Source organism: Cynara cardunculus, assembly GCF_001531365.2.
Source record: "Cynara cardunculus var. scolymus isolate 2C chromosome LG 2, CcrdV1, whole genome shotgun sequence".
NCBI lineage: Eukaryota > Viridiplantae > Streptophyta > Magnoliopsida > Asterales > Asteraceae > Cynara > Cynara cardunculus.
In genome coordinates, this window is record NC_037529.1 from 10,706,071 (window position 1) to 10,729,366 (window position 23,296).

Here is a 23,296-nt window from a genome sequence, read left to right on the forward strand (position 1 = left end):
CACCAACCACCCCACCACCACTCACTCATGTGAGGGGATCAGCGGGCCCGTCCTAGTCACCCACCCAACCCTCCCTACCCCATGTCACCATTTTAATTTCAAAATACATTATTTTATTACTTTTTAGTAAAAGGGTACCCAACGGGGTCCCCAAACATGTTAAGGATTCGTTCCCCCTGAACCCGCCCCGTTTCCAACCCTAGCTTCCACCCTCCCCAAACAAAGATAAAGATTCTAATCCTTACCAACCGAACGCATGGTCAAATTCCATTTCAACTCGGTCAAAATCAAATTCTTTTGATGAATTCTTATTTATCAAATTCCATTATGCAAACCACACCCCCCCTTATTTTTTATATTTTAGAGGATCTGTTAGAGATACTCTTAATGAATTAAAGTGCAAATTTTGTATTCTCACCTACAAGAAATCTCCAAAATCCTATCTTATTCGAAGGTCTTAGAGGATGTTTTGAAGATGCTTTTAAGTTTAATGAAGAAAAAATTAACCGTAATAACTATTTCTTTCATTATAATTGGTGTTCTAACAATTTATTTATCTGTTTTACTCAAATGCTACTATCTTCCCAAATAACATCTTTGTAATTTACAAGGGTAGGGATATTTAAGTAAATTCAGGAGAGTTAAATTAGAAGAGCAATTGATGCGAGAGAAACAGTCATTTCGGTCCATTTCCCTTAGATGGATGGTTGAGATTGTTTATTTGAAACAAGTTATATTTTAATAATAAAAACATTTATCAACTTATTATAAGTCAAAAAAATTCCTTATTACGGGTTTGTTACTGGTATAAATTATTTATCCAAACATTTAAAAGTGTTTATTACCGATAACATACCGTAATAAATTAATAAATTGTTTTTATACGATATTCCAAACCCCCCTAATTGCAATTATTGAATTCCTATGGCTGATTTCTGTAATTATTGTAGCTTCGTTGTGAAGCTCACAGACAAAGAGAAATGGATAAGGTCTGCACCACCACCGGGACCACCGCCAGGACGTCCACCACCATCTTCCCTTCCTCCTTCTCATGCCACTGCCTATGTGTTGCAGAAATCTAATGGCTAGGGTCACTACCAGCTCTATCATCCCACCTTTTAAACATCCAACCTCTGTCAGTTCTCTGCAGTCAAAATCCTCTAGTCTCCGTCTGCAATTCCCTAATTTATATGTCACCTGCGGCAGCCGGATCACCTGCCGTTATGGAGGAGGAGGAGGTAGTTCACGTCAGGAAGACTCCAGACGGTCTCAGCAGGCTAGTTTTGACGACGATCCGGCACTCGATATCTCCACTATTAGGTACTGTTACGCTTTTATGTGAAAATAAATGTGTAGTACTGATCAGAATTTTATAGATGTTTAAAACATCTAGAAACTAATTTGCGAAATCCTAGTTGATATGATCGGATTTTCCCTCCGATTTTGACGTGAAACTAGATGTTTTCCAAATGCAAATATGATAGAGCTTCTTATGTGCAAGCTTAACCTAATACATTATTCTATTTGTATGATCACTGAACAGTTTACTGTAGATTGGAAAAAATTTCGATGGGATTTTTCTAAGCAGAAAGCTTGTAAATTCGACAATAATGGTGATCCCAGGATTTTCTAAGTAGAAAGATTGTAAATTTGACAATAAAGATCGTTGAGAAATTATTATGTGCTAAAACACAAAACTGTATCCTAGCCCCGCTGAGAGGGAGTAAAGGTTAAGACTATAGCCACCATGAATGTAGAAAGTACTACTAGTTAGTAGCTTTATTATTTTAAAAGTTAACAAGGAAAAGCATGAGCAGAGGGGTCTGGCTAAAAGTGCGAGGCCTCGTTGGTAGATCTGAAATTCTGAACACAATTTTCTTTTTTAAGGTTAATGATTTTGTAATTCGACTTGAAAAAGTAGAACATATATCTAGCTATGGTCACAAAGAGTGGAAGCTAAATGGTGTCATTCAAAATCAACGAACTCAAAAGCAGTTGGATGTTTCTCAAATGCCCAAGAGTTATTTTCCATGAAGAGGACCACTTTGTGTATTTATTGTCCATTGCTAATGTTATATGTTTGGGACATTATGTTTCATATACTTGAATTAGTATTTGAACTAAATGATAGCTTCTGATTTAGTTCCCTTTATCGTGCTCCAGTCGCCAACTCGAACAACCTGCACGAAACAAGTACTCGAGGGTGTTGCCCCTTGGACCTGCCTCCGTGGCGAGAACTTGTAAAGACCCTATAAGAGTGAGGTTAATCAATTTAGAGAGAGGAATTATATATGATAAAGTGGTGAAAACATCCGGTTTGTTCTCCGTTTCTTTCTATTCATAGATTGTGGTATGGGTGCCTTGAAAATAATTGTCACAATGACTGAGTAATACTAGAAAGATTTCAGGAGGGTTCGCTTGATACAAACCCATATCCCGTCAGATCTTAAACCTTGGTTTGTATGAACCTATAGAGTTACACTACCTTCCAGACTATTGAAATAGGCCGAAGACATGTAAGCTGCTTTCTTACTCAGATATGCTTTTTAAGTTGTTTGTAAAAGCATAAGCATCAAGTTTGGTATTTCTGTCTGTAACACCCATTTGCTTGTAAGCAGGCTTACATCAATTCCACGTAGTGTCTAAAGTAGATCTTATTTTTCACTCTATTTGCATCGGTATGAAGTGTTATCTTTTTTCCTGAATGAAAATAGGTCAAATACTGTGAGGTTTATAGATGATCAGCAAAATATGGTGAGTGTTCTTCAAACATTTTGTTGTCACATGTGTCTTTCTTATTAAGTTCTATGAGACTGTCAACAGACTGATCTACTTGTTTTCCTAGGTTGGTATAGTATCTAAAAGTGCTGCTATTCAGATGGCTGAAGATGCTGAACTTGACCTTGTATGCATATTTTTCTTACAATTAGATTACATTAGCATTTCATTTTCATTGTTAATCTTTTTGAACTAATCTCCGGTTCTACTCCCATGTAATTGGACACTTTTAACTGCTTCATCTTCATGCTGTGCATAACTTTTATTTTTCTGTTTTACAAATATTTTGCATTTAAATAAAAGCACAATGCTTAAAGGTTATTGAAAGGTCACTATAGAGCAAATATAAAATCACTTAGGAAAAAGTATGGTTCTATTATGAAGAATAATGAAGTTAAATTGTGGTTAATATGGAAACAAAGCAAAGATAATGTACCATCAGAAATGATCAGGCATCATCTAAATTCAGAGTAGTGAAAGCGATCATGGTTGATTGTCCCAAAGTGCTGCTTAGCATATGAGCACCAGAGAAAAAATAGATACTCCTCTTGTATCTTAGGGGCCGTTTACCCAATTGCTTACCCAGTAACAAGCGCTTACTAATAGGAGTCAAACACTATGATTTATTTTGGTGCGTAAGATTTTACATCAAAACATATCGAATGCAACAATTTACTGGGTAAGAGTCGTCATCCTCACTTGCCGGATAAGACTCTCCATCATTCTCATCACTCTTACCCGGTAAGATTCTTGGCCTTTCTCATATTCATCCGATGAGGAAATTTATCCGGTAAGCACTTACAAAGTAAGTGTTTAGTAAACGGCCCCTAAGTTTCCAAGCCCTGAACCAAGCATCCCTTATACTTAAGATCCTCATAGAGTCATAGAAGAGAGAGAGAGAGAGCGAGAGAATGAAACTGTCTACATTATATTGGTCCATAAATCTTAACTAATTTTCTACAGTAAGACACTTGAAGAAATGCAATCCCAATTTTTCCTCTTTTTGGTCCCAGGGGTACACACACCAGATGTACCTTCAACAAAGCAGGAGCACTTACTGGATAGCATACTGATTTCCAAAGTACATTTTTTGTAGGTTATATTGTCACCCGATGCAGACCCACCTGTTGTCAAGTTGATGGATTACAAGTAAATCACATCTCTCTTGCATTTATAATCCTGATAAAAATTGATCTCTTGGGCTGTGTTTGGTACATGAGACAGGAGGACAAAACTCACTGTTCCATGTTTGGCATGACATGGGATAAGACAAGAACTCACTGTCCCACGTTTGGTGCGACATGGGACATGGACAAGAACTGGGACAACGTGGGACTAAAAAGGATTTTTCTTGTTCCCCCAAGTTAGGTGGAACAAGGTGAGACAAGAATGAGATAGAAACTAAAATTTTAGTAATTAATCCTCGTTTGATATATAACCTTAATATGCTATTTGTTTTAGTGGTCACCACCGCTAGTCGTGGCCGCCGCCACCACAGGTAGTCACCGTCGGCCATCTCCACCTCTTCCTTCACTACAACCACCTCCTTCACAACCGTCACAACCACCGTCGACCATCGACCACCACTGTCCATCACCACCTCCACAACCACCGTCTCCCACCAAGCACCACCGTCCATTGCCACCGCCACCACCACCACCACCACCATTGGCCACCTCCACCTCCTCTACTACAACAACCTCCTCCACCACCTCCACAACCACCGTTGGCCACCGACCACCACCATTACTACCATGGGCCACCTCGCCTCCACCATAACCACCACCGTTGGCTACCACTGCCCACCACCACCACCACCAGCAGCTACCACTACACTGTCAGCCACCACCATCGGCTACCACTACCACTATCTACTATTTTCATTCAAATTTGGTACAATTATATGTGTATATGAAAATTGTGTAAAAATGTTTATAAATTAAATTATTTACTTTATTTGTGTTAATTAATAACAATTATATGATATATAAAATCATCAAATAACTTTTCGGGGCAACTTGTCTAGTTCTGTCCTGTCCTAGTTGTACCAAACAGTAAACATACACTTGTCCAATTCCGTCCTGTCCCTTACCATCCCGTCCCTTACCGTCCCGTCCAGTCATGTCCTGTCCTGTCATGTTTGCGTACCAAAACTGTCCCCTACTAACTAGTTTAGGCCTAAAATTATGCCTCTATGCAGCATGCTATATAGCTATTTGTTTTTTCAACTTTCAACAGTGTGTCTTGATTACGCATTTTTCACAGCAAATATAAATATGAGCAACAAAAGAAGAAAAGAGAGCAGCAGAAGAAAAATGCCGGTGAATGCCTCTTCTGTCTTGTGTGCAGCTCTTCAAAGTTGTTTCTTTATTTAACTTTTATTCTAATTCATGCATAGCTTTCAGTTTTAAGAAAACCTGCTGACTGAAGTATGTTCTTTAATGCTAGCAAGTCGCATGGATCAGAAGGAGCTCAAAATGGGGTAGGAACATTTTGTTTTGCATCATTGCATACCTTTTTTATAGTCATGTGCTTTTTTTCTCTTTGGTGTTGCTATGCATTTTTTCTTAATTGCATGGCTAAAGTTGCTACTTTGCAAAGTGGTTGCTGCCCTTGTAGGTTGTACGGTAAATGTCATGTGTATGGTTTGGGTTAAAAGCTTAGGTTCTATTTGTTTATGTCATTTTGCTTCTCCATTTTGTGGATCCCATTTTCATTTCTCCTTGCACCACAGATCCTGCAATCACATTTTTTTCTCCTCACACCATACAAATGGATCGTGCATTTGTAAAATAGCCAAAATGAATAACACTTTATAATTTCACCATTTTGCTGCTGATAAGGGATCATGCCTGACACCAAAGATAATTTAATTCTACTGTTGTGGATTGATCATGGCCTACTGGTAAAACAAAGTGATGAACCGAACAGTTGATATCTGAATCCATGACACTAAGAAAGCTAAAAGTACTTTGTCAGCTTATATAATGTGTTAAAAGTATTCATTCCCCCCCCCCCCTCCCCTCCCAAGAAAAAAAAGGTAGAGCAAAGAAAAGCTTTAGCTGTTTTCTGTTTAATTACTTATATTTTCCAGAAATATATAAAAGTAATTTAAAAAATGGGTGAAGGGTAACATGGGGCTGCTTCTCTATTATATCGACTACAATAGTCGTTACCATAGTGAGAGGGAGGTGGATGGTGGTTCGGTATGTTGTCACTTTCAAAAATATTCACAGAATTGGTCCTTGTTAAGTGTACATTATGTGCTACTAAATCACTGTTGCTGGCAGATACAACATTGATGTGCACGATTATTCTGTGCGGTTGAGGGCTGCTCAGAAGTTTCTTAAAGATGGTGACAAGGTTTCTTCAGATTTTCTTTCACAGTTTTGTAGTGAACTGCCAAAACAAGTTTTCTAAATCACTCCTGTTTTCCTTGCTTTTTCACGAAATTCTCTCAGGTTAAGGTTATAGTGAACTTAAAGGGTCGTGAAAACGAGTTCAGAAATAATGCTGTTGAGCTTCTGCACCGTTTTCGTGATGACATTGGGGAGGTACCCTATGTGCTTTATTTGATTAGAAGAGGAGACATTCGAACTCAGCTAAACGTTTTTTCCTCTTTAGGGAAGAAAGTATCAAACGTTTTTGCCTAAATGATCTTGCAGCTAGGCATCGAGGAAAGCAAAAATTTCAAAGACAGGAACATGTTCATGGTATTGATTCCAAACAAGGTGGTTGTACAAAAAGAACCACCAAAGAAAAAAGGAAAGTCAACTGGGACAGAATTGTCAGCTAGCGTATAAACAAAACTTCATAATTCGGTGATTTGTTTCAAAGGCACGGCAACAAGCTGCAAATCTTTGATTTGTTCATAAATTAACAGGTATTTTGCAATCTTGTATAGTTCAGTCGTCATACCAATAGTAGAAACCCTCATATTTATTGCATTTTTAGCTAATTCCTTAGCCATACTAGCATGTAACTATATACATGCTTATATTGAACTGCCATATTAGTTTGCAACTGTTTACATCTCTGTGTTGAGTTATGTGGTGCCTGTAGTGTTACATAGGGTTTATATCAAGTTCTTGTGACATCGTAAGGCGATAATTGTGGAGGTTTGTGGTATTGGGGTCAAAGATTTAAGTACGGGTATCCATGTTCCATTTACTCGTGAAGTTATGATCTTGCTTTTACATTATACACTAAGTGTTGATTTCAGAAGGATCATGCTTCATCCTGCTTCACTTGGGATGGATTTAGAGTGTCACAAAATTCGTCGGACCCAAGTAGATATGGGGTGAATTTATGAATCTGGTTCGGATGTGGGATGTATGTTAAAACCACCACATCTGTCTCATGTGTGCATCATTTCACAAAAATGCCTCTCGCCCGTCGTGCGATCCCCGCACTGGGGGCCCACTATGCCAAAAGCGAGAGAAACCCCATCCCTCTCTTTCTTTTTTTTCGCCCCCATGTCACCACACAGAGGGCATGGGGACGTAAAAAAGGGATCGTATCAACTATAAATTTTTACTCCTTAATGAATAATGATGTTTTTCTCCTTAGATTTTGCTATTTAATACATATTACAAAAGGTACATATTTATAGTTAAAATCCTGTATGCTCTCCATGATGTGTGTTAAAAATCATCAAGTCAAAATGGAGTTAGGTAGTCAGGGTGGGGTGGATATGGGAAATGTGTTCCTGCTGCATATTTGTCCCATTGCCTCCTGTGTTATAGACTTTGGAGTAAATTACATTTTTGGTCCCTGTGGTTTCTCGAAAGTAACACTTTTCGTCCCTGAAGTTTCAAAATTACCGTTTCACCATTGTGGTATGCAAAAACGACCGGATTTGGTCCCTCCCTCTAAGGAACGTTAAAATAATCCTTTAAATCAGGGGTATTTTAATCTTTTTACATCCTTCTGACATTTTACTTAAAAAAATTAATTAATTAAATCAGTCCCCTCCCCGATTTTTTTTGGCTTTTAATATAAAATGAGACAAAAATCCAAAGACTAAAATCCCCTTCAGTTAACGGTCAAGTGTTACTGTCCGTTAGAGGGAGGAACCAAATCCGGTCGTTTTTGCATACCACAATGGCGAAAGTGTAATTTCGAAACTGCAGGGGCAAAAAGTGTTACTTTTGAGAAACCACAGGGACCAAAAATGTAATTTACTCTAGACTTTGAGACCATGTCTAGTTTTTTTTTTTGAAGTATAGATGATACGGCAAATACTCGTACTCACATGCACTACCCATCTTTATTGAAGTAAAAACCTTTGACCTCCAGGGAGGGAGGTTGGGATTTTACCGGTAATCTAGATACCGATGAGCCAAAGACCCTTTGGTAGACCATGTCTAGTTTTGAATATTTGCTTACTGGTTCAATACAAGTTGTTAATTCTCTGAGGCCTTTGTGTCCCCATGTGTTTCTTAAGCGGTAGTAAGGTAGGCATCGGGAAAGGAGGTCCCAGATTCAAACCTGCGCACTACAACCTACCAATGACTCGCAATGATTTACCTCCCTCATGATTACCATGGGACTAATGTGGTAGGGCCGTAGGGGCTCTCTAGAGGGTGGCATATACCATTTTTTTTGCTCTAGTCTTTGGTGCTGGAGGGTTGAATTTGGATGTGGTTGGTGTGGGTTATGTTTTGCAGGGCTAAATCTGCATTTCCTTTTCTGACTAGAGTTTTTATTTACTGCCATATTTGTTTTACTTGAATATCAGTATGAGATTGCCTTGATATGTGTTATTTTATGATGAACAAAAAAGCTCAAGTCCGAAGCTTGACACGAAAAGCCCGGGGCTAGGGAGCCTGAAACCTACGCTAGGCCAAGCCTCAAAGCCCGATCAGGCCGAACTTTTTTGGGCAGGCAAATCTCAGCCTGGAAAAGCCCGATTAGGCCTTTTTTCCAACCTCAAACCCGGCATGGGCCTAAAAAAGCAAGGGTTTTTTTTTCTGCTCACTAAAAATTGATTTGGAAGGTCTAGGTCTTGTGGATCTCCGTGTTTCTAGTCTCAAATATATCTTGCATTATATATATGAATCAATTTAACAGGAATCATGATCGTGTATTATTTATCATGAATATTGTATTATTCATATAGAATGTTGTATCATTCATCATCAATAGTTCATGAACTTCACCTTCGTCATTCATACCGAATGTGGACGTTGGGGACACGTATCACGTTCTCCTTTATCCCCGGGTTCACAGCCGAAAATCGATTTGCAATTTAACTCTTTTCTCTCTCTCTCTCTCTCTCTCTCTCTCTCTCTATATATATATATATATATATATATATATATATATATATATGAAGATTGAAGCGAAACAAAGTGAGGGTTATTTGAGGGGTGGGGGAGAGAAGTGATTGGCACCAAACTATGGAGAAAGACGGTGGCAAAGTTCTTGGTTATGAAGCAATACCTACCAGTTGGTGACTGCATACACATCACCTTCACCTTTCACCTTGGCTTTGGTTTCGATTTTATTTTATATTATTTAAAAATTCCGTAATTGATCCTAAACTTAGGATGCACTCTTTTCTTTTCTTTTCTTTTCTTTTCATCATTTTCTCAACCTTACCCTTTAAATCAAAGTTGTTGCTGAATTTATTATCTCCTATCTCATCAAATAATAAAAACACTTTATTGACTTATTCTGATGTGACACCAGTAACGAACACTTTTGAGCGTTTGGATAAATAATTTATACCCGTGTCAAACTGGTAATAAGGAGTTTTTGAAAAAATTAAACCATTCGAACTTATAATAAGTTGATAAAGAATTTTAAGCAATCCCAAACACCTCCTAAATAATATTTTAAAACATGGAAAAAGAAAAAAACAATTTAATGGTGTCATTCATTTGTTATTTGTATTTATCTAATTTCTCAATCCTCGATTTTGTATCGTTTGTATATACGAAAACCATGTATTATTAGTCATTGAAATTTCATTATATTTTTTTGGTTAGGTTAACAAAGTATTGTTTTTATAATTCGCATGTTTATAATCATATATAATATGGTGTGATTCACTTTGTTTATGAAATTGTTCGTAAATGATCTATTATAAGATCATTTGACACTTAAAATAAAAAGGATAAAAAATAAATTATAAGAAACGTATGATATAATCACATTGACAACATGTCAGAATGTGTTTATACAAAAAAAGAAAAATGAATATAAACATCTTACTCGGGTAAGTGTTTAACAAGTCACATTATCTTAACGAATGAATATGATATTAATCAAAAATCTTACTCGGTAAGAGTGAGACAAGGACCAAAAGTCTTATCCGGTAAATAAGAATGACAACTTTTATTATGTTTAGTGCTTACCAGGTAAATGGCTGCATACGATACTGTTTTTGTAAACTAAAATCTTACCTGATAAATGATAATGTTGAATTTTATCAATAAGCACTTATGAATAGTTTGGTAAACGGCTCCTAAGGCTTTGATATGAGAAGTGGCTTAGCCCATGCAAACTTATGGGGTCTCTCGATCACATGACAACAATGTGTTTATTTGAGTTGAAAGTGTTACAAGAATAGTAAAAAAATTAAGGTGTGAAGTGGTAAAATTGTAAAGAACAGGGACTTGTTTTGGCAAATGTTTGGAAACGGAGTTTTAAGAAATTTCAATTTGTTCCCCTGAAGTTCTAAAGTTTTTATTTTTGCAACTATTTTTAGTAAATTTCAACTTTTTGAAAATTAACAAAATGGCCCTTACAACTTTGTGAGACTCTATTAGCACCGGAAATTCCAAAATAACATTTTGGCCCATTTTTTTTTTAACGTAATCTAGTTTTTTTTATTAACTTGGATATCTAACTCATTATGCGAGCCGACTGATCACAAGACAAGACGACCACATATTTTGCGGGTAGCCTAAATTTGAACTTGAGATCTCCAGACACTTTTGACATTTGGAACCCAAACTCAAACCAACCAGACATCATTAGATATTAGATTTCTTATAAATATACAAGAATACATATTTCATTTCTAATTTTATCTTATTAGATACAAAATATATCAAAAAAAACATAAATGATAGATAGAAAATACCCATCATGAGCTCAGACCTCTTGTATGTTAAATCTTCTTTTCGATACAACACCTTAAAAACACATTTTAATTACGTCATGTCATCGTTTTCTCAATCGAAAGGTAGATTGATTGATGATTTCCAACCATAGATTTGTGAGAGCAACTTATTTGACTTCTAAACATACTTTTTGCGATAAAAGAAAATATGAAATTTTGAAAACAGTTTCATACATTTTACCATCCAAATAAGACGTAAAAATACATACATACATACATACATACATATATGTATATGTATGTGTATGTATGTATGCATGTATGTATGTGTATGTATGTATATGTATAATAAATGAAAAGAATGAATAAGAAGGTGGTTGAAGAAAAAGTAACATATATGAGATGGAAACTTAGCTTAAAGGCAATGGAGACCCTGCAACCAACAAACAACAACATATCATCTCACCTCCTGGTTGGCTCTATAATATTAGGTGCATATGTCATGTGAGTGACACGTTGAATCTGAAAACAAGACTACAACTACAACCCCAACCCCAACCCTCATTAAAAACACACCCAACCCCCCTTCACTTTCCTACCACCACCACCTTCAGCCGCCTTGCACTTCTCTTCTCCGACCACCATGCAAGCCAGCGCCGGCCTTGTCGCTGGTTCTCACAATCGCAATGAGCTCGTCGTCATCCATGGTCACGAAGAGGTATAACAACAAGCATGAATACTTATTTTGTGCTTACAGACTTGTCTGAATTCATTAATCATCATGCAAGTGTGTGTGTGTGTGTGTGTTAAGTACAAACAGCACACGAAGTGTTCCTTTTATTCCTGCAATTAAGCTCGCTTTTAATGTACATATTATATATATTGGATCATGTATGTGCAGCCAAAGCCCTTGAAAGATTTGAATGGTCAAGTTTGTGAAATATGTGGCGATGAGATCGGTCTCACAGTCGATGGAGATTTATTCGTGGCATGCAACGAATGCGGCTTTCCTGTCTGCCGCCCATGCTACGAGTACGAGAGAAGAGAAGGTAGTCAGAACTGCCCGCAATGCAAAACCAGATACAAGCGTCTCAGAGGTAACTATATATTTCTTAAAACTGTATCTTTTTAAGGAATTAACCATATATATATATATATATATATATATATGTATATATAAACATGAATATATATACTTAATGAAAACAGGCAGTCCAAGGGTTGAGGGAGATGACGATGAAGAAGATGTGGATGACATCGAGCATGAGTTCAAGATAGATGATGATGAACAAAACAAGAACAAGAATATTGCAGAAGCAATGCTTCATGGGAAGATGAGCTATGGCCGAGGACCTGCTGATCAAGATGATCATGACAACAATGCCCAATACCCACCTGTCATTTCTGGCCGATCTCGACCAGTAATTATCATTAATCTCTATCTTCTTTTACGATTAACAACATCAATGATAGTTAAACTTGAATCACCGAATGCATGGATGGCAGGTGAGCGGTGAGTTTCCGATATCAAGCCAACCTCATGGAGACCAGATGTTATCTTCACTTCATAAACGTGTGCATCCTTATACAGCACCTGAGTTTGGTATATTAATTTATGACATTAATCATAATCTCTTGATCTCCATATATCTCTATGAACTTAATGATTTTAGATGACTCTTTTTAATTACAGGAAGTGGAAGATGGGATGAAAAGAAAGATGGAGGATGGAAAGAAAGAATGGATGACTGGAAAATGCAGCAAGGAAATCTTGGGACTGATCACATTGATGATTCAGCTGATCCTGATATGGCCATGTATGGCTTGACTGGAATATCTTAATCTAGTTTTGGACCAATTTTAATGAATTCAACTCATAAAAATCCATCCTTTTTGTTATTAATGATGCAGGTTAGATGAAGCAAGACAGCCACTTTCAAGAAAAGTACCAATTGCATCTAGCAAGATCAATCCTTACCGGATGGTGATTGTGGCTCGGCTTTTCATCTTGGCCATCTTTCTTCGCTATCGACTCTTGAACCCTGTCCATGATGCATTCGGGTTATGGTTGACATCTGTTATCTGTGAAATCTGGTTTGCTTTCTCATGGATCCTTGATCAGTTTCCCAAATGGTTCCCAATTGATCGCGAGACTTATCTTGATCGCCTTTCTCTCAGGTACCTAGCCAAATCATGATCATAATTGATTTTTGTTCAAAATTTAGAAGAAATTCATAGAAACCGGAGCTCATTGATCTTGCGATGCAGGTACGAAAGGGAAGGTGAACCGAATATGCTGTGCCCAGTGGATATATTTGTGAGTACAGTGGATCCACTGAAGGAACCTCCTCTTGTTACAGCTAACACAGTCCTATCTATCCTAGCCATGGACTATCCTGTTGATAAAATATCGTGTTACATATCTGATGATGGAGCTTCGATGCTTACCTTCGAATCACTATCAGAAACTGCAGAATTCTCACGAAAATGGGTTCCGTTTTGCAAGAAATTCACCATAGAGCCACGAGCACCGGAGATGTACTTCTCTGACAAAATCGACTACCTCAAAGATAAAGTTCAGCCCACATTTGTCAAGGAACGCCGAGCTATGAAGGTCGAACCATGATGTTTTAAACCACAACCAGCAAATCCTACTTGTTTCCATTTCTAAACTTAATTTTTCATGAGTTGCAGAGAGAATACGAAGAATTCAAGGTTCGAATCAATGCACTTGTAGCGAAAGCTCTGAAAGCACCTGCAGAAGGCTGGATTATGCAAGATGGGACACCATGGCCAGGGAATAACACCAAAGATCACCCTGGAATGATTCAAGTCTTTCTTGGTCAAAGTGGCGGAACCGATGTTGAAGGAAACGAGCTTCCTCGGCTTGTCTATGTTTCCCGTGAGAAAAGGCCTGGTTTTCAACATCACAAGAAAGCTGGTGCCATGAATGCATTGGTAAAGATCATAAAGATCGCATTTTTATTGTTCTTAATCAAAGAAAATATCATAATTAGTAATGGGTTTGTGATCTTTTCATGGATGCATTTCGGATTTACAGGTCCGAGTCTCGGGGGTTCTAACAAATGCTCCATTCATGCTGAACTTGGATTGTGATCATTACCTAAACAACAGCAAGGCTGCAAGAGAGGCAATGTGTTTCTTGATGGATCCACAAATCGGACGAAAGGTCTGCTATGTTCAATTCCCCCAAAGATTCGATGGCATAGATAGACATGATCGATATGCCAACAGGAACACCGTTTTCTTCGATGTAAGCCCTGCAAACATATGAAAATTTATACTCCAGAAATAACTTGTAAAACAAGATCTTTTCTTTATCAAAACTGTTCATCTTTGGCAGATTAACATGAAAGGTCTAGATGGAATTCAAGGCCCAGTATATGTCGGAACAGGATGTGTTTTCAGAAGACAGGCATTATATGGCTATGATCCACCAAAGGGTCCCAAGAGACCAAAAATGGTAAGCTGTGACTGCTGCCCGTGTTTCGGCCGTCGCAAGAAGATTCAGAAGTTCGAAAAGAATGCTTCGGGTGGAGATTTAGAAAACATCCAAGGTTCTCGATCGACATTCTTAATTACCCTTCAACTCGTAGCCAATCCCATCATTAGTTTAAAACTTATATATACATGTGTGTGTGTGTTTCTACTAATCAGGATATGAAGATGATAAAGAACTTCTCAAGTCTCAAATGAACTTCGAAAAGAAGTTTGGACAATCAGCCATCTTTGTCACTTCGACTTTGATGGTTGATGGCGGAGTTCCGCCATCCTCAAGCCCAGCATCACTCCTGAAAGAAGCCATTCATGTGATCAGTTGTGGGTATGAAGACAAAACAGAATGGGGTTTGGAGGTAAATGAACTGCAAATGTCACAAAAACTGCATAACTTTTCGTAATGAAGCAATTTCATGGCCATATTGTTTGTTTACCTGCAGTTGGGATGGATTTACGGGTCGATCACAGAGGATATTCTAACGGGTTTCAAGATGCATTGCCGTGGTTGGAGGTCTATATATTGTATGCCAAAGAGGCCTGCATTCAAAGGATCAGCTCCCATCAATCTATCAGACCGTCTTAACCAAGTTTTGCGGTGGGCTCTTGGTTCAGTCGAGATCTTTTTCAGCCGACACAGCCCGGTTTGGTATGGTTACAAGGGAGGTAATCTTAAGTGGCTCGAGAGGTTCGCTTATGTGAACACAACAGTCTATCCATTCACTTCTATCCCACTTCTTGCTTACTGTACCCTCCCTGCCATTTGCTTGCTCACTGGGAAGTTTATTATGCCAGAGGTACAAATATAACCTCTCTTTCTCCCCCTCAATACAACAAAATCGGCTTTATAGGACGTCAAATCCTTAAGTTTATAGGACTAAATAACTGTACATCGTATGTGAGGTGTTACGTTTATGGCGTCCTAAAAAGTTTTTTACATTGGATATATAATAATTTAGTCCTCTAACTCAAGTCCTATAAAACTATCTATCAGTAGATTTAGACATATTTGACTGTAATATAAAGCTGACTTTATTGTTGTGATGCTACAATCAGCATTCAATCTCTGTAGATCTGATAACTTTTCATGCAACTTTGATACAGATAAGCACGTTGGCAAGTCTCTTCTTTATCGCTCTTTTTCTCTCGATTTTCACAACGGGAATTCTCGAGCTGCGATGGAGTGGAGTCAGCATCGAGGAATGGTGGAGAAACGAGCAATTTTGGGTCATCGGTGGCGTATCCGCTCATCTGTTTGCTGTTGTACAAGGTCTCCTAAAGATTTTGGCAGGAATAGACACCAACTTCACAGTCACATCTAAAGCATCAGATGACGAGGATTTCGGGGAGTTATACGCCTTCAAATGGACAACGCTCCTTATCCCTCCGACTACTATCCTAATCATCAACATGGTTGGGGTCGTGGCCGGGATCTCTGATGCGATAAACAACGGTTACCAATCATGGGGCCCGCTGTTCGGGAAACTCTTCTTTGCATTCTGGGTGATTGTTCACCTTTATCCATTCCTCAAAGGTCTTATGGGAAAGCAGAACAGGACACCAACTATTGTGGTCATATGGTCTATACTTCTTGCTTCTATCTTCTCGCTGCTTTGGGTCCGAATCGACCCTTTCGTGTTGAAAACCAAAGGACCCGACGTCAAACAATGTGGACTCAACTGCTGAAACAACATCCTCCATTTCCATTCTTAAGATTTGTACAATTACAGAGTGAAAAGTTTTGTTCAAATGATGACTTGTACTCGGTTCGTTATGTCCGATTAAAGAAAGTTTCTACTAAGACTTCTGTTGATACATATTGCACACTTCATAATATTTTACTCGAATCTTTTTCGCAAGATCGGTTCTTCTTGGAAACCGTCTCTGTCTCTTGAAACAGAGGTAACAATGTAAGGTCTGCATACATCTTACCCTCCAGACGCTTGTCTTCTGGTAGACACTCATAGATAATTGTACCAAGGGCATTATGGTAATCTCAGGAGACCTGGAGAACAGTTAGGAAAAACCCCAGTGGCCTTAAAAGGACTCAAATATACACTCATTGTTTTAGATGAAGTTGTATAGTAGCAAATCCTTCAATCCAAAGATCTTGGAAAATAATCAAAACTCATTGTCCTCTTAAATTTTTCTTAAAACCAAACATACTCAGAATATCATACTCGGAAATAGGGTCTGGAGGTAGTATGTACACAGACACATCATCTACCTAAATGGGTAGAGCCGTTGTCTCGATAAAGACTCCATCTTGTGAAAAATGTGAGCAAAAAAGTAAAAACAAACAAGACCGGTCAACAGTAAGCAATAGATGGAGCGATCCACGAAAACCAAGTTAAAATCTAATTTCTCTATCTTTATTCTTTCATTTGCATTTTCTTTTCAAGTAAAGATGCAAAGAGTTACACGTAGAATGAACAAAGCTAGACCACTGCATTGCCATTGCCATTGCCATTGCCATTGCCATGTATACGTTAACTAGTTACATTTTTTCGCTATCACCTCAACGCCCGACCCTCCTAAAGCGAGGGGAGAAAAGAACCACACAAGAGAAAAAGAAAACTATACACACACTATACTATCGACACACCGTGGATGTATTTTTCTTTGCTTAATTAAGAGACAAAATGAAGTGAAGTTAGTGTCGGATGTGATCATGATACGTTCATACACTCTGCGAAGCTTGTTTCAACTGTACGAGATGTGTCCTAAGGCTGTATTCCTCTTCCTGTAGATAACGAAAACGGAAAAAAAGAATAAAGAAAAGAACGAAAGTTATAACTTTACGATTATAATCAAGTTCTTGACAATTGAAAAGTGCCTTTCTAGTTATGGAAGGTCCAATTAAGGAGGTTGTTAAGTAATAACAAGTTGGCCTACTGATTCATCAATATGTTTGTGGGACTAGTGGCATTGATAGGAAACTAATTTCTATTGATCGGACAATACGCCTGATTTGGCAACCTATCGGATTGTTGTCCTTGTCCAGTTGAACAATGTACCCACTGAAACAAAAATGTCATGGCAACCGACAAATAAAGATTAGGTCTTGGGCTCTTCTTCCATAGGTCGCCATTTGAGTCTCCTTATGGCCACTCGGGATTTTTTTTGGTTGTTATCTTCAGGGTCTCATGGGATTAGTCAAGTGCAAGTTGGCTCAGACACTCACGGTTAAAGAAAAAATCATCTTAAAACATGTACCATTGATCTGAGGTATAGTTTAATAAAAGTTTTTGACTAATAATCAAATACCTAAAATACCCTTTACCAAAACAAGATTGAAAAAACAGGAATCTTTTTATGACTAGTATTCCCTTTGTAGCAATTATTGTAACAATGAAGGAAAGACAACTACTCAATTAGATAGAGACATCTTTTAGGGCACCTGCCATAGATTTTAATGACATATGGCTGATTGCAAAGGACCACCTGAGTGCAAAATTAAGGGAATTGTACCGAAGAGTTCACGCCCATAACGCTACCAGCAGAATGTAACTATCATGCTCATAAAGAGATTAGGTTGTCCAAAAATTCTAAGGACAACTAAGCCACGGAACCACGTTCGACACAATAATGCACCATCTTAGCCTTTAAGTGTCTAAAGATAAAGTTTCCACTCATTCTAGATAAGGCTTATTGCATTAAATGCTATAATTACCTGTAGAGAAGACGCAGAAGCCATTAAAGCTTCAAATTCATCAAAAAGAGCTCTTTCTTGTGCTGCTACGGTAGCAAGTTCAGAGACCAGCCAATTTGTTCCCTCCAACTGTAATAAAAATAGAGATTTCAGGAAGCACTTATTTACAATCAGCCCTGCATATATTCTTGTATAGGTCATGTCTTTTGACAGTTTTACAATTGGAGAGGCGTAAAAACAAGACTTTTGCACGAATATTTACAGGATCGGATGATAAATTTTGTTGGCTACACATAGCATGAATCTTACTCTTGATAGTGTTGATTGTATGGAGGATCCCATTGTCTGCATTACTTGGATGGCCGAGTAAACAGCCGACTTCACAGTTTGAATATTTGCCTGAATTGTAAAAACGGGTGTTATTTGTATAAAAAGTAGTATACGAATTCTGAAAAATGACATACCGTTGCACATCCAGTGACAGGAAGACGTAGAGTGCTTGCTTGTAGATCTTCAGTAGCACCATGTAAAGCAAAATTGTGCTCCCTTTCCATCGAAGACCATTGATTGAGATAAGTGATCTGAGACAGAGACACCAAACTGAAAATCAGTCAAAGATTACATAAAAGTGGCACGCAGAACATATGACTTTCTTATATTTTTTTTTATTCCTGAAATCTAATTAGCATGAAATGGTATGCTTGACTAATGACCTTCAAATTTCTAGAAATGGTTGGCAGTAAACTGTATGCAGTTCCTTCAATAATCTAAGGGATTCCTAACTGAAACTACATCATGATGAAATCATTAGCAGTGAATGTCAAAAGTGCTATAGCAAAATGTATTACTTGTTGGTTTAAAGCCAAGTACAGCTTTAGTTGCAGTTTCAACTGATAGATGTGAATCCTCTTTGCAGTTACTGAATCGTGGAGTTTTGATATAGTTCTCTGGGCATTAACTAAAGATTTCTGCATGATGAAATAAGATATCAATCTCGGTTTCTGAGACTTTCCAGGATGCAATCAATTATACGGTAAAGACAGCATTATATGCAGAAAATTAAGACCAGGAGAGACACAAAAGTGACAAATGCAAGAACCTAACCTCAGCGGTTACTTGCTGATAACTCAATGCAGCTTCTGCACTGGCATTAACAAACCGCCACTGCACTTGCCTGTTATAAAGTAGCCGTAGATGGTGAGCATCTTCTATGCGGTTTGCAACCTTCTTCCCCTTTTTGATGTCAGCAATAAATGTGAGAACAGAAACTGTACTGGAATTGGATAATTGCCTCGAAGGACTAGATGATCTCATGTGATTAGGACTGACCCCTCTAGAGGGCGCAGAAATCAAAGCTCTTGTTCTAGATGGGCTGACACCTCGTGAAACTAAACCAGATGAATTATTTGGTGCAGCAGTAACTAAACCATTTTTCTCTGATGAACTAAGCTTGGATATTCTCTGAGGATTATGGGGAAGTGGTGATAGTAGCCTTGCAGCATCACCTTTTAATTTTTGTGAAGGGTTATTTGTATCATTGGGCAAGGACATTCTCCTGAGGGAACCTGGATTTGGAGTGATAAATTTTTTGATAGATGTATCAGAAAGATCAATGCTTTTACTTAAAACATTAGAACCTATTCTGCTAGGCCACCGATGCTGATCAACTAGTCTAGCATGTAAACCATCCAAAGGTTTAGAATTCTCTGACTGGTCTGCGGCATTTTTTCCTTTAAGAGGACTCCTCTTTCTCTCTGGTGTAGCCTTCCTATAGGTAGGTGATGCTACAGGCAATTTATGGGCTACATTTGAGGATGGTTTCAAAGTGCGATCATAAAGGGCCTGAGGAGGAGGTTTCTCTTTCTTACTAATTGGCATCGAGAATGTATTAGACTGGAAAGCAACACTCAGACTACGCATTCTTGAAGGCCACAAGGACTCTGGCAATTTACTACCATTCGTCTTTCTGGCGGCCAGTTCTGTATACACAGATGTATCATGGATTGGGGTGGAGGGGCTTGGAGGCGATGGTGGTGTTGCTGGCGGCCTCCTTCCTGCAGATACAGCTCTCTTTGGAGCCGGTGCTGATGTTGTAGCTGTTCTTGTTGTGTTTGGGGATGGAAAACGCCTTGGTGTAGGGGATTTGTACCTAGAACTGACTTCCCTAGTAAGAGGCTGATGAATCCTTCCATTGTTCTTTTCTGGAAATGATGGTGGTCTTCTGGTCTCTAATGCTTGATTTGATTCACATACATCCATCCACTCTATTCAAATTTAACCACATTGATGTCTTCTATCATATCACCAACACATTTGCCAGCCTTTCAAGAACAACCCACATTTCCAGCTATGGCGGTTTTGATTTCCTTTGTGCTATACCACTATTACAAACAGATGGAAGATATTATGATGAAAAAAGAAAAAGGTGATAAAACGTACACATCTTTACAGACAGCCAGATCTGAGAACGAGAAACCTTTTAAACAAACTAAAGCAAATGGGTATCTAATCTTTGAATCATTATAACACCCTAACTATGATCATATCAAACCCAACAGCATCAAGAAAAACTTTGGGGGTACAAAAAAGTATTAAAGAATTAAACTTCCACTTTACGAATGACACTTACAGCTCATGAGAAAGGAAAGCTGCGTTTGTTTAATTGGTGCAATGCTTCACACAGTACTGAAAACAGTTGGATGAAAGGGAAGGCGATAGGTCCAAGATAAGAGATGGAGGGGTGCGTAGGATAAGAAGGATCCTACTAAAAAACGCAATGCCACCTGTAGTCTCTTTCACGGATTTGCCATGGTCGACAGGACTGAAAAGAAAAGGAGTTGCAGAGTAATGGCGGAAAATCCCACAATATGATCTTGAAATCATTAATGATGAAAACAACAATGGCACCAGATTGTCCAAATTTATTCTTTGTTTGTTTGCTTCTGAATACGATAATTTAGTACAATCAGAATCATGTCTTTTACATAACATTTTGGATTTTAATTTGAGAAACCTACTTTTACATTCACAGTCGAAGCTCAACTGTAAAGAAACTGGAAACACTTTAAAAAGCATGTAATAATGTATATAATCATGGGATTATGGAAACATCCATGGAGCTCCATGTGCCAAAAAGGATCAGTGTCCCTCCTCTTGTTAATTCAATGAATGCGTTCACACCAAACTCAAAACATATATATATATATATATATATATATATATTATAAAAGCTGGTCCACAGCCTAAGTAACATCATAAATCCAACCTCCAACGCACATCCAACAAGAAGAGTGAAAACTTATAAACCGATGGGGTTCTACTTTAAATCAACGCCTCTACGAGTGGATTAAATTAAATATATTTACAATTTTTTTCTCACCGAATATTTTTTTGTATTTATCTTATTAAAGTCATTGAATTTTTATCAAAAAATTAATACATTTATAATCCCTAAATTTTAAGTACTTAGAGGTTAAGAACTGACGAAGAAACCTGATACAAATTAAAAATAATTTGTATTATTATAATACATCAGTTAAATTTTCCGTGAACCATACATGATGTAGTGTCTGTATTTCACAGTTTCTGTCTGTAATTTCCTGAACAGTGCCGAAGTCTCAGAAATCTGTATATAAATATATTATTCTACATCAAAACAATTTGTCCATAAACTAGAATAAGATCTGCACCGAAATTGATTCTATTGTTTTCTCATCTCAATACCCTCGGATACCGTAGAAATGAATATAAATATTCGATAAAACTAATCAAACTTCTAAATCTGATTTCATCATTAATGACATTAAAATTTCACCTCGAAACTGAAACTCGTCAGTGAATGAGTTCAAACAGTTCCACAATTCAAACAATACAAAACATAAATTTGAAACTGCACACGAATTAAACACAAGAAATAGACAAGAAATCTGACCGGTGATCAACAACTAGGTTGCATGAACGGCGACGGCCGGTGGTTGCTAGAGGGATGAGAAGAATATTCCGGCGACGCAGCCGTTAAATTTGAAAAGTCAGAATCATGTATCTCAAGAGCGGGAGTAAGAGAGGGACGGCTTTTTCGTTAATAAGCAGGGAAACGTTGAACAACGGTTGAAGAAGAAGCGCAGATTTTTGTCCCTTTTAGTTAATGACGAAACTAACCTTAAACAATTTATTTAACAATTTTTATTTATTTTTATATTGGGATAAATGTTTATGACGTCAGTCACCCATCTATTTTAAAATTTTATTCAGAATCTTGATTAATGAACAATTTATAACAACGTAATCAAATTAAAAAACCTACCAAAATAGCCAACAATCATGAAAATATATTTCATTGATATTTATTCAATAAAACAATTACAACTAGGGAGTTTTTAAGAGAATAATTTCATTATAATTTAAACAGTTACAAATTTAGTTATATTGTAGGTTGTATGTGCTGTTCCACTACTCAGCTGTCTAAATCCAGTATAAAAAAATTACAAACTTTTTAAGTTGTTACAGTTGTGATTCGAATATGCTACCATATGGCACCGTCACCGAAAAATTGAAAGGCTGCGATAGTATCATCATATAACCGGTTATGGTATAATTGATTCTGGTCCTTAACGGATTCCTAGCCCAAAATGTATAACTAACATCATTCGATATATCTGATCTTTTAAGCAATCTTCAAGAATTTGTCCACCTTCATCGGCTCGTTGACCAATGAACAAAGGTCACTTTAACGCTTTTTATAACTTTTAAGTTCCAAATGGTTAACCATAACAGCTCTTCGTAACCAATCATTTAAGATAATTATCTAATATGGACTAACCAGCTATAAACGATCCTTTTTTGAACGATCAAAAACGTAACCTACTCAAGTTTGGATTTGGTTCAGTACCAGTTTTTGGGCCTTTATGTCCACCCACATCTAGCATGAGGGAGAGGGGTTGCTGATAACGACGATGCAAAGGAGAAGACAACCATAGAAGGGGAGCTACCACGACGACATAACAATACCAAGGATCTGGGTGCGATAGTGGGAAAGGTAAAATTTAATATATAATATTTATAGACAATAAACTAAATTACAAAATGCATAAGGGGGCGTGGTTTGGCGGAAACCACCGAAATCTGATGGAATTAGAATGGTCAATTCCCTTGACCAACTTTTATTCCAACGTTTGGTTACCCGTGGAATGGAATTGAATTCCAAAGATTTCCTCATTTGAGGATTTCGTCATTCCTTCTGAAAACTGATGGAATTGAAATCCATTTTATCCAAAATTGTG

General features: G+C 37.6%; 3 protein-coding genes across 6 annotated transcripts; 2 read left to right on the top strand and 1 right to left on the bottom strand.

Annotated features, from left to right (window-relative positions):
- Window positions 1–987: 987 nt before the first annotated feature.
- LOC112506921 (translation initiation factor IF3-4, chloroplastic-like) lies at window positions 988–6,862 on the top strand. 2 transcript variants are annotated; one of them, XM_025111255.1, is made up of 9 exons: window positions 988–1,320; window positions 2,715–2,754; window positions 2,846–2,905; window positions 3,875–3,927; window positions 5,044–5,099; window positions 5,227–5,260; window positions 6,069–6,141; window positions 6,240–6,332; window positions 6,444–6,862. In XM_025111255.1, exons 1-9 carry the CDS (start codon window positions 1,052–1,054, stop codon window positions 6,579–6,581), a joined length of 816 nt encoding a protein of 271 aa, XP_024967023.1. In that variant the 5' UTR covers window positions 988–1,051; the 3' UTR covers window positions 6,582–6,862. The 2 variants fall into 2 exon arrangements, with proteins under 2 accessions (XP_024967023.1, XP_024967024.1); XM_025111256.1 differs by having other exon boundaries at window positions 6,403–6,478.
- A 4,630-nt stretch (window positions 6,863–11,492) lies between these two features.
- LOC112506920 (cellulose synthase A catalytic subunit 7 [UDP-forming]) lies at window positions 11,493–16,182 on the top strand. Of its 3 annotated transcripts, none has more exons than XM_025111251.1 (13): window positions 11,493–11,567; window positions 11,751–11,946; window positions 12,059–12,270; window positions 12,356–12,452; window positions 12,543–12,666; window positions 12,761–13,027; window positions 13,118–13,463; window positions 13,544–13,807; window positions 13,911–14,123; window positions 14,214–14,427; window positions 14,528–14,724; window positions 14,809–15,162; window positions 15,470–16,182. In XM_025111251.1, the coding sequence occupies exons 1-13, from the start codon at window positions 11,493–11,495 to the stop codon at window positions 16,049–16,051; spliced, it is 3,141 nt and encodes a 1,046-aa protein (XP_024967019.1). In that variant the 3' UTR covers window positions 16,052–16,182. The 3 variants fall into 3 exon arrangements, with proteins under 3 accessions (XP_024967019.1, XP_024967020.1, XP_024967021.1); XM_025111252.1 differs by having other exon boundaries at window positions 12,570–12,666; XM_025111253.1 differs by having other exon boundaries at window positions 12,059–12,204.
- Window positions 16,183–16,796: 614 nt separating this feature from the next.
- LOC112507439 (AUGMIN subunit 8-like) lies at window positions 16,797–22,017 on the bottom strand. The gene is made up of 7 exons (XM_025112028.1): window positions 21,949–22,017; window positions 19,122–20,398; window positions 18,866–18,985; window positions 18,482–18,598; window positions 18,327–18,416; window positions 18,039–18,146; window positions 16,797–17,108 (listed from the first exon to the last, which is right to left on the bottom strand). Exons 2-7 carry the CDS (start codon window positions 20,274–20,276, stop codon window positions 17,046–17,048), a joined length of 1,653 nt encoding a protein of 550 aa, XP_024967796.1. The 5' UTR covers window positions 20,277–20,398; window positions 21,949–22,017; the 3' UTR covers window positions 16,797–17,045.
- Window positions 22,018–23,296: the final 1,279 nt, after the last annotated feature.